We start from the raw sequence: 16,151 nt of genomic DNA on the forward strand, positions 1-16,151 counted from the left end.
CCGATTCATCTGGAAGAGACATCTTTTTGTCTTCAATTTATTTATTTTTATTATTTGTGAATGCTACAAGATATTAGAGTCATTGTTTCATTATGTCGCTCCCAAGAACTGTTTCGCATAAGAAAGTAATTCATACTGATATTCCAAACATCAAAACGAAGGAATTATCTGCACCAGTTTGGCACTGAATAGCAGACTGAGTTCCTTCACTGTAATACACACATATACTCAAAGAACTAAGTTAAGCACTCCCTGGCATAGCCCCGATCTTAACCCGTTGGGGCATACTAGTATCTGGAACATGACTGGTCGTCTTGTGCAACAAAGGGATCCTCCTGTACAGAACCTGGCCCATTTGGAAGCTGCTTTACATGAGGAATGGCGTAGACTGTCCCTCCAGAGGATCAGGAGGCTGACAGGGGGTATGAGGAGGAGAGTGTCCACACCTGTCACTTCTTGTGTCACGTCCGTCACTTCTTGTGTCACGTCCATCAATCATCACTGTCAGTCATTTTCATGTCCATCACACGAAGCAGACTTTGACACTCTTGAAATAGAAGGTGTCTAATATTGTATTGAAAGGTAGTGCCCCGTTGTGTTTGATAGTCTCCTTTAACGGGGGAAATGCTGAAATATGTCCCATCCGCATTACTGAGAGCTGTCATAAAAACAACTACCGCCTTCCTCACTTCTGAGAAAAATATGCCTGCGAAACGATTTTTATTCACTCTTATGACGTATATACATAAATAGGAATGGCGGTCAGGACATAAGCTGGGCTCCGTCTCTCATATCGCATTATACTTTGGTGCAAGTTAACGACGCGCAAAGGGAGCCGGAAACCAGCTGTTTTGCCAGGCCCATACACAGCCCACCATCAAAGAGATGCCAGGATGATGACAACAACATTCCTTTGTTATCGAAATTTACGGCGACACTGTCCTTTACGTATAAATATATAGCCATTAAGATTAGTCGACGACCTAATATCACTGCTAGCCCGATTTGGTCATTTATTTGCCTCGTTGTGGAAACCAATTCCGACACGTGACACTCGAGAAACATGGCCGCTGAGCGATATAGGGATCTGATGATTAGAAATGGGTGTGAGGGATTGCCCTGGTTACAATGCAGTCATCGGGGCCATTGTGAGACTCACGGATGCACATACATAACAGGCTGATAACATCATCTTGGCCTTCGCAAAGATAATGTGAGCTTTGAGGAACTCAAGATGGACCTAACTATTCGCACGTCAGGCAGGAAATCTTTTTAAGTTCACGAAGGCAATTTAACTAAAATATAATGAGATGAAGTATTCCATTGTTGAGTCTACATTTTCCGAGTCCTCGGAACATCCGGGTACGAATAGTCGTAACTAGGCAACTAACGGGATCGGATTGTCAGACTCATTCGCTTGTTGGTGTTTGTCATCGGTTTTCATGATGTCGATCACTAGTTTAGCTTTGAGTGGTCCAGGTGTAATTACTCACAAACCACCATCCCAAAACACTCGAACATCGCTGAGTGCAGCGTTAAACAACAAACAATTCGCAAGTGAACGTATTCAAAATCTTCTATTTCCAAAGATGCTTTTGTTGATGAAGACGTTTTGTAAGGTATCGATCTATTGTCGGACTAATTTGTTTATCTAAATACATTTAGAACAGATTTATCAAAAGAAACAAATGAATTGCAAGAATCTTTCGAAGTCGAATTGTTTTTAGTTTGAGATGTGCAATTGTATAGTTTTCTCAAAGTTTTAACCTTCAGATTGAGGTGTCAGGCCAGACAGCGAGGCAACATACATATCTACCCCTATAGGCTTGATACGCCCAAGTATTATCTCTAATACAATGTGTGTACTGATGTATTTCCCCTTTTTTGCTGCTGATGGTCGGGTCGATGCTCACAATGTCGGTCACTGGCTTGTGGGCTTCGGGCTTCGGGCGATCAATGGACCCGAAACATTCCTGTGTACGCTGATGACACGATGACACGTAGCTGAAACATATTGCTGACCACTGTGGACCGATTTAACCAAGCCGGTGCTGAATCGGTGATGACGACGACGCTCCGATGAGTTGGGAACGTTGGTTACTACATCGGACCGATTTATCGGGACGTTTCTAACAGCAAACGATGTTGCTGACCTGATGATGACTACGACGCATCGATGTGGCAGGAACGTTGGTGACTTCATCGGACCGATTTAATGAAACGTTTCTGACGATGTCTCCGTGCCGATGATGACAACGACATACAGCGAAACAACATGTCGGAAACGTCTATGAACACGTCCGACCGATTGTATGACAATGACAGTCGTGTCGGAGACGTTGCGGACCACGGTGGACAGATACGGAGGAGACGTTGCATGCCATGACGTCAACCCCTACAGCCTCCCTTCCCGTCATTATAGATGAGGTGCAGATGGGAAGAAACGACCGTGGACATGCTAGAGACTTCACCACGCGAGCACTGCTCCTCGAGATCAAGGTCATCATGTTTCGGGACAGCACGACACTGCCCGTGACAGTGACCCCCTCTGTCATCGCCCCCATCACCCGTGGGACGCCAGCACGACTTCAAACATATCTGCTGACACTGGACATTACGTCACGTGACACGGACACGGCCGAGTAAGGGCCTCCGGTGATGTCTCTGCTTCAGGGCTTGAAGATCCCGAACTGGATCTTCATGTAGAGTCCTGTACTGAATTCTGAATTCCAAATATGAATCACGTGATTTCTTTAACGTTTCATAAACTGCTTTTCTATTATATATGAATTTGATCATGGGAATCGCTTTGTTTGGCATCTTGTGCATGAACGATTTTCAGTGATCCATACATGAAATTATTACAGCTATTTTGCCTTTTACGCTCAAAGGAATCTGTTTCGGCTGGTAATCGAGACTGGGGATTCTCTAGTCTGTCTCAAAGTCCCTGAAGCACATTATTTCCCTTACTGCCTAGCCCTCCTTGCAATACTAAAGCCCTAAATGAAGCAAGTCTAGATTTCCCCAGGTTCAGGTTCTGAATCTCCCAACTCATTGGGGCACCTTTTCAATTTAAATGGGTATATTTGTACTATCAAAATTATATATATTCAGGGACAAAGCGTTAGCCTAGGAATTCTTTGGCGTTCATGGTTTATAGCTGTTACTTAGTGAAATCGTCATTTCTCTGGACATGATATTAAATGCCTCCAAATGACTGTCACAGCTTTGTTACACAAACGTTCAAGTTTGGATCTGAACGGAAATAAGCTGGCATGCAAAAAAGGCACACTCCTGTCTGGGTTTTTAATTTCCAAAAACACAACAACGTAGATATATGACATAAGACATAGTCAAAATACTTCTAAAATTATTGACGTTTGTTTTGGTTATTTGTTTAATCCCAAAACACGGGTGTGTACTTTCTTTATTGCGTCAGTATATGTTGGTGAATCTGCGAAGCGGGAGGTCTTAACAGTACTGGCTTATGCCTCATCTTCCTAGTTCCATTTATATGGATTACTGGAGAACAAAATCATTTTAATCAGAGCGATCCGATGTTTTCAAAATGAGTGTATAGAAGCGTGCGTTGAACAACGTGAAAAATCAACCTGGAGTAATTTTCAACAGTACCTATCCACTCATGCGGGCGAGGTAACGTAGTTGTTAGGCATTCTCTGATCACGCTGAAAACAGGGGTATGATTCCAAACATGGATATAATCTGTGAAGCTTATTACTGATGTCCCCTGTAATCCCTGGAATATTGCTACAAGCAGCATGAAACCAACTCACTATACACTCACAAGGTAGCAAAGTAGTTCCTTCGCTCACCACACAAGCGACTGGGTTCGAGTCTCTACGCCCTATTTGGTTGCTGGTTGCAGTAAACCGGCGTAAAACATTCCACACTCACTCGGGACGGTGGGGTAGCCTAGTGGTTAAAGCGTTCGCTCGTCAAGCTGACGACCCGGGTTCGATTCCCCACATGGGTACAATGTGTGAAGCCCATTTCTGGTGTCCCCGCCGTGATATTGCTAAAAGCGTCGTAAAACTAAACTCACTCACTCACTTCACACTCGAAGCATCTGGGTTCGAGTCTCTACGTCCCATATGGTTGCTGGCTGACGTAAACCGGCGTAAACATTCCACACCCACTCACAGAGTGAACCCGAAGCATCTACGACCCAGTACATCACATAGTTGTCAATTGACTACACATTAGACTATATTGATCCATGATTACGATGTCTTGAGGGAAGTGACCTCGTGGGTCACTTGTCTTTGTACATTCATCCTACTCTATAACTCTTAGGTACTAACTGACAGGCAGCTTAACGCAAACAATTACACGTGGGTCCGTTTTCTTTTTTCTAGCCGTTAATACAAATATAGTTACATCATAAAATATCAATTACGCCCAAGGTTTATGGCTTCATAGTTTCATAACGGCCAATCCCAACAGAGGAAGCCTTCATAAATCTACACGCTGTCAATTAACAGACATTACACGATTTGTATTTATCATCAACAAATGGTTATACACACGCACTTGCTCATTTAAAAATTTCGCTTATTCTCTTACAAGGCTTTTTATCCTCACTTGCTCATTTAAAAATTTCGCTTATTCTCTTACAAGGCTTTTTATTCGACCTCGATAGTCGGTTATCAAACAATTAAAACTCTAACATTGCTGTGAGGCTTACATAGATAAACCCACGAGGGACAGCAGGCTGCATAGTCTTTACAATCTACATCCAATTTTAAATTAACTTTTCCACTAAACAGGACTGGGTTTTTTCCATTGATAATATACTGAAAGGGGATAGTCAGGAGGGTAATTCTGTTTGAATGATAATCTTGTCCCAGACTAACAGATATGTTTAGTGTTCCACCCTGGGAATCCACACAACGGCCCGTTTACTCAAACTACTAGCCTTGCTCCAAGGCTGTACTGAATTCTAAGCCCATGCATATATAGTAATTCTATCCTTAAAAAAGACATGTCGAGATAAGTGGACAGTACATCTAAGTACCCCAATCTGTTATATATTTTCATTCAGAAATTATCATTTAAACCATTAATTATTACCTTAGTACCTACCTGTGCAAGTCTATCAAACTACATACGATGTACATAAGCGTATTTATACAGTCTCCATTATGGACGCTAAGACTTCGCACACACAATACTCTCAGACTTATCGTAAATCGGAACAGTCCAATCGATTCCACTGATTGAGACATATCGCCGCAGTATACAGGTCTGTATCGCGCCGTGTTCTTGTGTCAAACTATTATACCGTTAACTCCCACTGTTATCAACCATCTGACCAATCAGCCTCCGGCCGTCAGTTGTGACTGGTACTGAACCAACAAACCAAAGCAAATCCTGCCTAACTCCCTCTGGTGTCGCCGTCGGCTGTTTGGTACCGGCACAATCTACATCAAGTCGGTCGTGTAGACGTACCCCCAGCTAGACTCAACCCGCTCATGCGTAGTCAGAAATACAAATGGAAAGTCAAATATAATTAACACTGACTAAGGAAGGTAATCACATCCCGAGCAGAGTGACGCAATGAATTAATTTCCCATCATGGCCTTGTTGATGGCTGTGGAAATAGTTGACAGGACCAGTACGGCCAGTTGACAGGTCACTCATAGATCGGGAGATAGTACAAGTGTTCTGTCACTCTACTCTGTGAGGACATCGGAATGCATCTGGCACTAAGCTGTTGGAAGGAAATTTTAATGCACTAAAATTCATATATGCCCTTCAATATAGGACCACCATCGTAGAATTGGTCAATGTGACGATAATTGACATTATAATTAAATTAATATCTTTAATTAGCTTGTTTTTGTTTGTAGTTCAACGCCGCACTTCGCAATATTCCAGCTATATGGCGGCGGTATGTAAATAATCGAGTCTGGACCAGACAATCCAGTGATCAACAGCATGAGCATCGGTCTTACGCAATTGGGATACGATGACATGTGTCAACCAAGTCAGCGAGCCTGACCATCCAATCCCGTTAGTTGCCTCTTACAAGCATGGGTTACTGAAGATCAATTCTAATCCGGATCTTCACGGGTCACAGAAGTTGATTGGTATTTATAATAACCGCACGATACTGCGTGGATGACAACTGTTAGAACTATGATGTAATGTGACAAAGACGTTATAATCCATAAAGTACATTTCCTTTGTTAATATCAGTTAATGTTAATCAGTCTATTTATTAATAAATATATGTTTATGTTTTCAAAAGCTTCTTTTATTGGAACAACATTTGCAAAACAAATAATCTCAATTCTTCTGCCGTTTGTTGTATTTAAGTATAAACATGCCCTCAGTAATTTAAATGAGCGAAAATATGTTCTCTTTAATGGCTCCCTACATGCAATGCATTGCATGCATTGGCACGACTGACTTTATCCTTTGGAGAAAATACTACTTCCTTAAGCCGGCCCCAGAAGTCTGAATGCACAGTCACAGTCCCTGAACCGCATTATTTCCCCTTCCGCCCAGCCCTTTCCGCAATGTTAAAGTTTAAAACGAAGCAAGTCTAGATTCCCCCAGTTTCGGGTATCTGAATCTCCCATCTCAGTGGGGCTACTTTTCAATTTATAAGGGTTTTGTTTGTTTTTTAATTAAAATTTCATATATTTAAAGCCTTAGCGTTAGTCTATCTGAATGCCTGCAGAGGTTTACCCAGTTGATTAGGATGCGATCATAGTTCTAACAGTAAATGTGATATATCTGTAGTTTTGTATATATGGATAAAAATAAAATGGGTTTTGCCAACGGCATAACAATAAAGGTACAATAAAGGCGGTTCACTGTTTACTGTACCCGTCTTTCCAATAGAAACCATAGCTATAACACAACGCAAATAAAGGCTCATCAATAGTTTTTTTCCTGTGAAAAATGCTCCCCTCGCACTAAACAAAATCAATGCTATTTTGTGCATTTTATGTACCACAGGGCGAGTGATATTAAAACCGCTTTTGTTCTTTGTCGTATATAAGATACGCGCCAGTATGGCAGAACTGTATGTTCAATTAATTTTCAAATCCTCTCAAACGAAAAATCCAGAGAAAGCTGATTTACATTTAATATTTTCATCCATATAAACGTGTAACTGCATAGCGCATAGCGATCCCTGTCTGAGGAATACAGTAATCGACAGTACTGCTTTCAGCTTGCTAAGTGTGGTGTGAATGGGAAGGGAAATCGATTCAGGCTCACATAGGCCGCCGTAGAGCTGGTAAGCCTCACTTGGGCAACTATAAGAGCGAGCCAATCTCCCGTTATTTCGATACAACCCGCTACTCCTTATCCCCACAATCAGCAGGCTCAAACGCTTACTTCTTGTATTCAGTGAAGGGAAATTGGTATTGGACGAGTTACCTCCCTTGCGTAATATCCCCGGCAATAGAGCTCCCACTGGAACAAAATTATTGTTTCATTTAATGATATATTTATGGTAAACCGTTACATTTACATCAATTTATCGTTTTATTGTAAGAAATATAGACTACGTTGCCGATTCTGTGTAAGGACAGTAATTGCCTTAGTATAGATTTCTGCAATAAAGCCGTGATATGGTGTATACCGTTATACACTGGTAACTATTTCACTATATGTGTCAATAGTTGACAAAGCGTACGAATTTGTTGGTTATCCACGTCATAAGTCAAGTTATAACCGTCGCTAAATGGTGCCAGTCTTGATAGTATATTAGCACCCGTCGATCACTCGCAAATTGCAATGAACTTCAATATATAAATCGCTGGGCGGTATATACACGAGGTATTCAACACTTCCGACAATCTGTGTTTTTCTCTGCCTTCGTGTTGATTGGTCACATTGGTAGGAGGGGTATAGTATTTGACAGGTGCGGGCGCAATGATATGTAGAAGACAACTTTCAGTTTTGTCAGTATTTTTTTATGAATATCTATAAGTTATTACTAGATAGATATTAGACCCATACCAAGCACAGTTCGACTCATCATTTAATAATCACAGCTTTTTAGCCTATGCAACAGACGAAATACATGAGAACTATTTTCTTCCGCCGCGCTTGACGGGCTGTGCTTAGGCTGCGAGAGGCGGCTACTTTGAGATAGAGTGTGGGGTCGATCTCAAGGCAGGTCCACATGAGTTTGTTTAGCGTGTCTTGAGGAACTCGGTGCTAGAGTAGGGTAATGGTCTTACTCTGTTGGACATGTGGTCATTTTGGCTAAATTATACCGGGAAAATGTTACTTTTCACAATACTCCTAGCAACAGGTAAGTGAACCATTATGCATGTAAAAAATGTAATGTCATATTATTTAATTGTTATACGCCGGCGAGCCCTTTTATAGCTCGTCAACAGTTCCGTGTGTCAATGACACATGCGGATGTATGATAATATTGATTCAGAAAATACTTATGGTAAACCATACTTAAACAGTTTACCGCTGCCTCTTGACATTTAATTGCAAGAAACAATTACATTATAAGTAGCACTTGCAGTGATTCCTGGTTTTGTCTTCATTAAAAGGCGAAAGGTTTGTCATATTTTTACATCGGAAGTTTAGACCTCGTATATTATCAAATCTGAAAATGAATTTAAATTGCAAACATTGCGATTTAAATCTTACGTTGTCAAATTGGTAAGAAATGCATTTGTAATCAATTGACTTTGAGGCTGTAGCACAGTGACAGCCGGAATAAAGACAGCGCTAAGTACATTAACTGTTTGTCTAAATAAACATTAAAGGCATGTTTCCTAAGTATTTGCATATGGGCTTCTTTAAGTGTGTTGACTTGTTGCGATAAACTATCGCTCTGAGTCATGATAATCTCGTCATATTGTCATGAAGACTTGTGTCTGGAGAAGGTGATCTTGGACTGCATGTAAACATTGGTGTCGGGGTTTCTGTCCTACACGACAAACAAGGTACTTAGGTCATAACTTGTGGATCACTGGAATATCGAGTTTCTCAAACGCTCTGCTGAAAGACATGCTGTTTATGCGGACGCTAAGTCTCACGTACGTTATAAAAGTTTATGACAAGCTCGTCGCGTGGCTTGTTCTTTCATCTTTTTTTCTTCTCTTTACATAAATAATAGGCGTCATTACATTCGGTCTCTGTCTCGGGTGCGTGAAGTTTGCCCCCGTGGTGCTATCGACATCTCATAGACTACAGAAAATTTTACCAACGTGTGATTGAGGGTGGAAAATGTGCGATTTGGATTTTTTAGCCGAATTTGAACGGGAAGCACCGAGTCTGAGCACAGTGACACTGGTTAAACCAAGGTTTTTCTGCACTCCACATTCACAGGCCTTCCTAAAAGCGGGCACATCTTTCAACACCACGCTCATTTGCGCCGGCGCGCGCCTCTGTAGCATCAGTAATACGCTAACAGGTCTAGGACATCAGGGAAAGCTAGTCATCTTCCCTCAACCGAGATACAGTCTGCACCATCAACTCATAACATGACCGCAGTAATTCTCAATTTGAGTTAACACTAGACCCGTTAGACAAACAGATGTTGAATGCAACGTCTTGGTCGCCGAGCAGGGCTGTAACAGGGATCTGTAGGCTATACAAAACATATACACCACGGATACGGGTTTAATAACTGTATCGTTCCACAGGGGGAAATTGGCGTTTATCGTAGTAAAATATAAGTGGTACTCTGCTAGCGTAAGGGAAGTGTCTGTTATGTCGTAACGTCGAGGTATTATTCATGTTAAAGCCATAACAGTAAAAAAGAGGGGATAAACTCGGGGTTATTGCATGGGATGCAACTGTATTTACAATGAGTGCAATAACAGCTGGCCTCCAGCACAACGCTCTCTGCCAAACTTCCATTCAGACATTTTTACGGACAATTCAGCGTTTCTTCAAGATATTCGCATTTTTTCTTCGGAAGTTATTCCCAATTGCTAACAGCTAAATCGGGTGATAATTAATTCATTCTAGGGATGTAGCAAGTGATTAGAATCCCTCAGCCAGACGAAGGGGTGAATGACGAATCTTGCCCTAGCGACCAGTCGGGCACGTGCTGTGCGGTGTCATCACCTCCATAGACTTACGTCATCGTTACGACATCGACCATAACGCCCTTGTAATTACCTTTGATGATTGTAATTCGATCGATCCGGAAATTGCATTTCAATGACAGTTTCATCTTTGTTCGCCATGAATAACCCTCACCCTTCCATGGTCAACAATTTGTCCGTCAGGGTATTGAATTACGACAACAGTTAGAATTTTGGGCAAGAAAGATTTTCCATGGCCATAAATATCTCTTGTTGAGCCATAATTGTTTATTTTGCCACATTCGAACAGTGAAACCCAGACATTGGGAGCTCGATTGCACAGTGATAGGATAACTTGGCGAAAGATTTCTGAGAAAATAATACGATACCACGGTATGGCAATACATTTCCGTCTCCCCATGTCTCCCTTTAATTGCGAGATTACCGGCCCATGAAAATGGCAGTAGGTATTCTACTGGCTTTACTGAGCTATCTGTGTATACACAACCCAAAGACCCACCGTCCTGGCTAGTAGATGGATATTGACATTCCGACAACTAACATGTGATTGTAATTATCATCAGCTGTTGGAGCTGGTAGACGGCGAGGTGGGGATACGGGGGCATGATAGAGCGCAGGCCGGACACCCCTGGAAGCGTGTTTGTCCAACTGCCGACTGCTAAATATGCGAGAACAGCGGTCTGCAAGCCAGCTATTCCTCATCTTGTCAGTTTGGATACCGTGGAGGAGACTCTGCTTGTTTTGACGTAATAGTTTGGTTTAACTTGGGGCCCTGTTTCCAACAGCTGGGTAGCCGACTTCAAATAAATATTATTAATGGTTACTTATCCTAATGGTTCGAGACACAGGTTGGGTATGGTGATTAGAGAAACACTTGTGTTTAAGGTTAAAACTGTATGTGCCAGGTGGTAAATTAACATGTTTTGGAATCCACGCAATTGGATTTTAAGTGCTCAATTTTAGGTGATTGGTACAACTTTCATTCGGAGAAATAACCTTGAAGCACTGCAAGTAAATGTTTAACAAAGTATCATGACTGTATTTGATAGTTAAAGTGTGAAATATTCCTCTGATTATTGGATATATACACATATATTCTGTGGGTAAAGATGAAGTATTAGTATAAAGTATATATGAAGGTCCCTTGTAAAACAATTAATGGGTCAAGATTTCAGTTTTAACCAGGACTAGAACTCTTTTTTGTACCTGCTTTTAATTTATTTCCTGATCAATCAAAGAAAGTTTCTCAAGATAATTGACACTTTTTACACAAATCATAAACAAGAAACTACCCAGTTCTCACAACCTTTGACCAGTTTTATCTCTGTGTGCGACATGAGCTGCTTTGTTTTGTGGATTTAATTAACAGGCCTCATTTAAAAGCTTCTTGTTTGAAAGTTGAAACAGCACTTGTGTTTGAATTGATTAGACAGGAGGGGTTACACCTGATAATCTGAGTGCCAGATTAGATGCAGAGAGCGATAGCTTGTCAAGGAACTAGAGAGAGGCTAGTATTTTTAGACCCAACCTGCACTTCCGTCTTTTTTTTCCATCTACTTTTTGTGGATGTTTGCTTGTTTTTACAAACAGATCATTTGCCAGCTTGAGGCCTAACTCCGGTTGGGGTTACCGCGAACCCATCCATTAGCTCGTGGGGCCCTAGCAGTGTTCTCAAAGTCATCTTAAGTAACACAGAGTGTTTAGATGGTACTAAATACCTATATCTAGGGATCAGCAACACAGGCCATCTGTTCCTCAACAGCATGTGAAATGTTCAAAGTAACTTTCTAATATTTCATTGTAGATCACTTGAGGATTAAACAATCAGAACTAAGATGGAAGAACGCTTTGACAGACTCAGCGCCTGAAACCTATGATAAAGGAGAGGTGTTTAACGCCCTTGCAGGCATTGCTTTAAGGTGGCTCTTTGGCTATGGAATCAAAGCTTACGTGGTATTCATACATACATAGTAATGGTAGACTATTAATAAACAGTTTACCTTAAAGCTTTGTTTGAACGCGGGATCAAAGATAGCTCTCCTTTAGGCCTTTGTAAAATAATACAGTTTTCTCTAAGGGGTTGTTTGATGAAGGTAGGGCTGAAAATATTACCTTTGTTTTTGATAATATCTATTGCTTTTATTTCCCTGTTGTTTGTTTTTCTTCTTGGCTGAATATAATTAATCTTATCAGACCACACTAGAACGGACTTGGATCAAAGCAAGTATATAGGGGTAAATCAATCTTTTTGTAAACACACAACTGAAAAAATAATCATTTTGAAACAAACAAGATTTTGTGAAGAACTCAACTTTTGTACATGTGGTTTTGTTGATAATCATATGATGTATAATATGCAATATTTAAAAACTTTTAGGTGTTATTTAGTGCTGCTTAGAACAAGCTTATAATAGAAAATATTTTTTTATAAAACAGAAATGAAAAAATAATCCTTTGAAACATGCAAGATTTTTAAAAGTAGTAGTTTTATTTGTGGATTGCTTATTATAATTAAATATTGAATAGAATACTTGATCATTTACAGTTGTAGAGGTTATTTCATGCTGATTATGAGTATCGGTCTGTGTTATAGGATTTCAACTTTTTACAAGTGTTTCTCAGTTTCTCACTGTAGAACTATGCCTGGGAAAGTCATGGAAACTGTGAAAGAATTGGAGTTGGTTGTGTCTAGCTTTTCAAATGAAATCAGTTAGTTTGAGCTATGGTCCTGTTGACAGGAGCCAGATTACCATCATGGCCTGGTCCTGACAGTAACTGCCTCACCAGACCTCTATACTGTATAGTGACCTGGCAGAAAGGCTATATACTCTATACTGACCCAGCAGAAGGGCTGTACAGTCGTATACAATGTGTTTGTTGTCAGTCTCAAGTCTGCCCCAGTTTGTGAATGGAATTAGGTCAGAGTGGAACCAAAGACTTAGTCTCTAAGACAAGCGGTTGGAAGTAGTGTGCCTTGTATACAAATAAACATGTAGATCTGAAATGGCTAAAAAAAGAAGAGAAATTGGGTTAAGTGAAAGCAATAAGAGTCCATTATTGACAGCGATGGTGTGTTTTGTGAAAGCACACTCTCGTACATGTTGTTTAATTGTTGTTGATTGAAAACACATTACAACAGTCCCTTGTATTTGTTTATCTGTAAAAGGTTCATGTTTCCCTGATCAATCCCCCTAAAAAGTCACATCTTTTACGAATTGTTTTTGTTTCATTATCCATCGTATCTAGCTATTTTATCAGTGTGCCAAGAATCTATCTGAATAGAAGAGAGAAAATATCTTCCCATGTTCATAATAAAGCCGTGCTGTAAACAGTCAATTGTATGATTACGACAATATCAAAGGGATTTATGAATCATAGCGGATATAGATACCAGATGTTCATGAAATCCTCCCTGCTCAGTGGCCCCATCACAAATACATGCAAAGGCAAGGCAATTGTTCAGAATTGTGTCTCATCAATCCTGTTTTTGTGAGGCTGATTGTCTATTCTTATACATACATCTTGTGTGGTGTCTTTGAGACGTGGTGAGACATTCACAATCTTGATACATTAGGACTAATGTTTTCATACACGTATGGGGGCAAATGGGTTGGTCAGGGTGATCATTTGATGGCTTTTTTAGCAGGGTTTAATCTTTGTGGAAAATAGTTAAATCACATTCTCTCCCAACTGAGTTGATATTTGTTTCCACCGACACTAAGGATTGAGTGAATGAGATTGTGTGCAATATCACAGTAGAGGACCTCAGAAATGGACTTCATACATTGTACCCTTGTGAGGAACCGAACCAGGGTCTTAGGCAGTAAGAGAGAACACTTTACCCACCAGGCTTCCTCCCAACTGCCCTTCACAATAGGGAAATTAGCCGATATGACTGTGGCGCTATATTTTATCAGAAACATTACTAAGAATGACTGGACTTGCGTTTCTGAATCTATCAGACCATGAACTGGGGTTAGACACTGTTAGAACATTTCCTGGTATGACTATGGATATTTTATATTGAAACTTTTACTTTGCTGTGAAGATATCCTGTTGTATGTAGTGCTGTTTTTCTCTCTTTCAGTGGTCCTTGAATGCAATGGACAGGACACGTTTTACTTCAGCACCAAGCCCCGAGACTTGGACGTGGTGGAAGAGACCGAGGTGAAATTAATGTGTGATGTGTCCAATCGGCGACACATAATCTTTCAGTGGATAGAAAATGGCAAACAGATTGAAAACACTACAAGACGATTCCAAGAAGATAGTAATATGCGGATTTTACGTGTATCACGGGACGAGGACATTGGACCCTTTCAGTGCATAGCGACTAACGTGACAACAGGATTCTCCCTCCAGAGCCTGGAGGCACACCTCAATATTCAATGTAAGTACAATATACTTTTTTGTGTTGCCATCTCACACCCTGCTCTGTATTTACCGTTGTCACGCTCAATAAGGGCTTCAGTCAGCTTCGTCCTTTCTCACACATGGCATATTGTGGAGGAATATTTACTCCAGATCAAACATGTCGAGGAAGTTTAAAATCTGTGCTTGAAGTGGCCCTTGACCAAGAATTGAAATACTTGGCCTCATAAGATGCATTTCAGTACTAGTAATGCAAACAAGGTGTTTTTGTCTCCACATGGACGGGATGAGGTATATTCTGTATGTAACAAGATGGGATGTGTCACTATATGGACACAACTGTATGTACCTGCTACTGTCAGTCATTCATACAGAGTGGCTGTTTATACAGCGATCTAATATTGGAACATGGAGATAGGATAGGATATTTCTATGATCACATTATGGCTGACAAATAAGAATTTATGCTTGATTTCTTAACAAAGAATATCTTGAATGTAATAAAAACAAGTATCTTAAGTGCTAAAGTTTATTGACCTAGAAGGATATTGACTTTGTGGGATTGCTGTATGACAAATACTTGGCATCTCTGAAATGTTGTACAATAGTTACAGAATGCTGTGGGGTAGCCCAGTGGCTAGGTTGTTTGCTCATCACACCACAAACCTGAGTTCTTTTCTGGAAATAGTATTTGTGAATCTCAGTGGAAGTGTTCATGCCGAGATGTTGCTGGATGACTGCTAAGCATTGTGGGGACACAATGGCCCTAGTTGTCTAAGGTGCTGCATCTTACTGTGCAGACTTGCACCCTTAAAGCATGTGAAACCTGTGGTTGTGGGTTCGATCTTGGTTTGCCTCAGTTATGTTTCAAGGTTTATCATCATACCCATGCTTATGAGTTTCACCAAAGTGGTAGACGTCTGAGAACAGAATCCCTCCATGACTTCCTCCATCATTAGGCTGACACACCGTGTTATAACAGAAATTGTGTTCAAAGCGGCTCTAAACTCTCTCACTCACTCACTCACCAAACTCGACTCCCTCACTGTTCAGGCATCATAAAAACACATCCACTGTTTGAATATTGTATGTTTTATTTACATTGGGCAATTTAACTAGTGATTTTCTTGGGCACAGCTATGGCTAGAAATCAATACTGATATAAGCTCTAAAGCTGCATATGTTCTTGCAACAAGACTACAAGACACTGACAATACAAATATCGTCCTGTGTGGGTAGTTACTGCTTGCTAAGTGTTACGGAAGCAATATTTCTATCATTATTGAGTTGGCTCACTGGATTGAAAAGACAGAAATAGAAAATAAAAATAAATTTATTAAAATTTAATTTTCAATCTGTGGCTTTGATTGATTACAAAAATGTCAAGTTGCTATCACAGGATGCAATGAAACACTAGTTGATGGTACACAGAATGATATCTGGATACTGCAGACATATTTACTTGAGTAAGTAATTATGTATTTGAAACTCGTCATTTTATTTTTCAACTGACTTAGATCTTGTCAAGTCAAATATTTATTGATGTTCAGATACAGAGGCAGACCCTATTGGTGAAATCCAACTAGTCCTCAATTCATACTAGAAATTTGGAGCAGTCAGCTCGTCCCTGGAGATTTTCAGGTGTCTCAAACTCACTTATGAATGGCTGTGTCTATCCCTCAGATGTATAAATTTGTTTTAGATTTTATTTTAACCCAT

General features: G+C 40.4%; 1 protein-coding gene across 1 annotated transcript in view; it reads left to right on the plus strand.

Annotated features, from left to right (window-relative positions):
* The first annotated feature begins 8,147 nt into the window (after window positions 1-8,147).
* Window positions 8,148-16,151, plus strand: part of LOC124273687 (inactive tyrosine-protein kinase 7-like) — a 138,156-nt gene continuing 130,152 nt past the window's right edge. The window contains exons 1-2 of the mRNA XM_046708961.1: window positions 8,148-8,296; window positions 14,149-14,451. Coding sequence (XP_046564917.1) covers window positions 8,233-8,296; window positions 14,149-14,451 — 367 coding nt within the window. The 5' untranslated portion in view covers window positions 8,148-8,232. The remainder of the gene's footprint in view (window positions 8,297-14,148; window positions 14,452-16,151) is intronic.

The sequence above is a fragment of the Haliotis rubra genome, unplaced genomic scaffold (assembly GCF_003918875.1).
Source record: "Haliotis rubra isolate DU_JTF1 unplaced genomic scaffold, ASM391887v1 Scf183, whole genome shotgun sequence".
NCBI lineage: Eukaryota > Metazoa > Mollusca > Gastropoda > Lepetellida > Haliotidae > Haliotis > Haliotis rubra.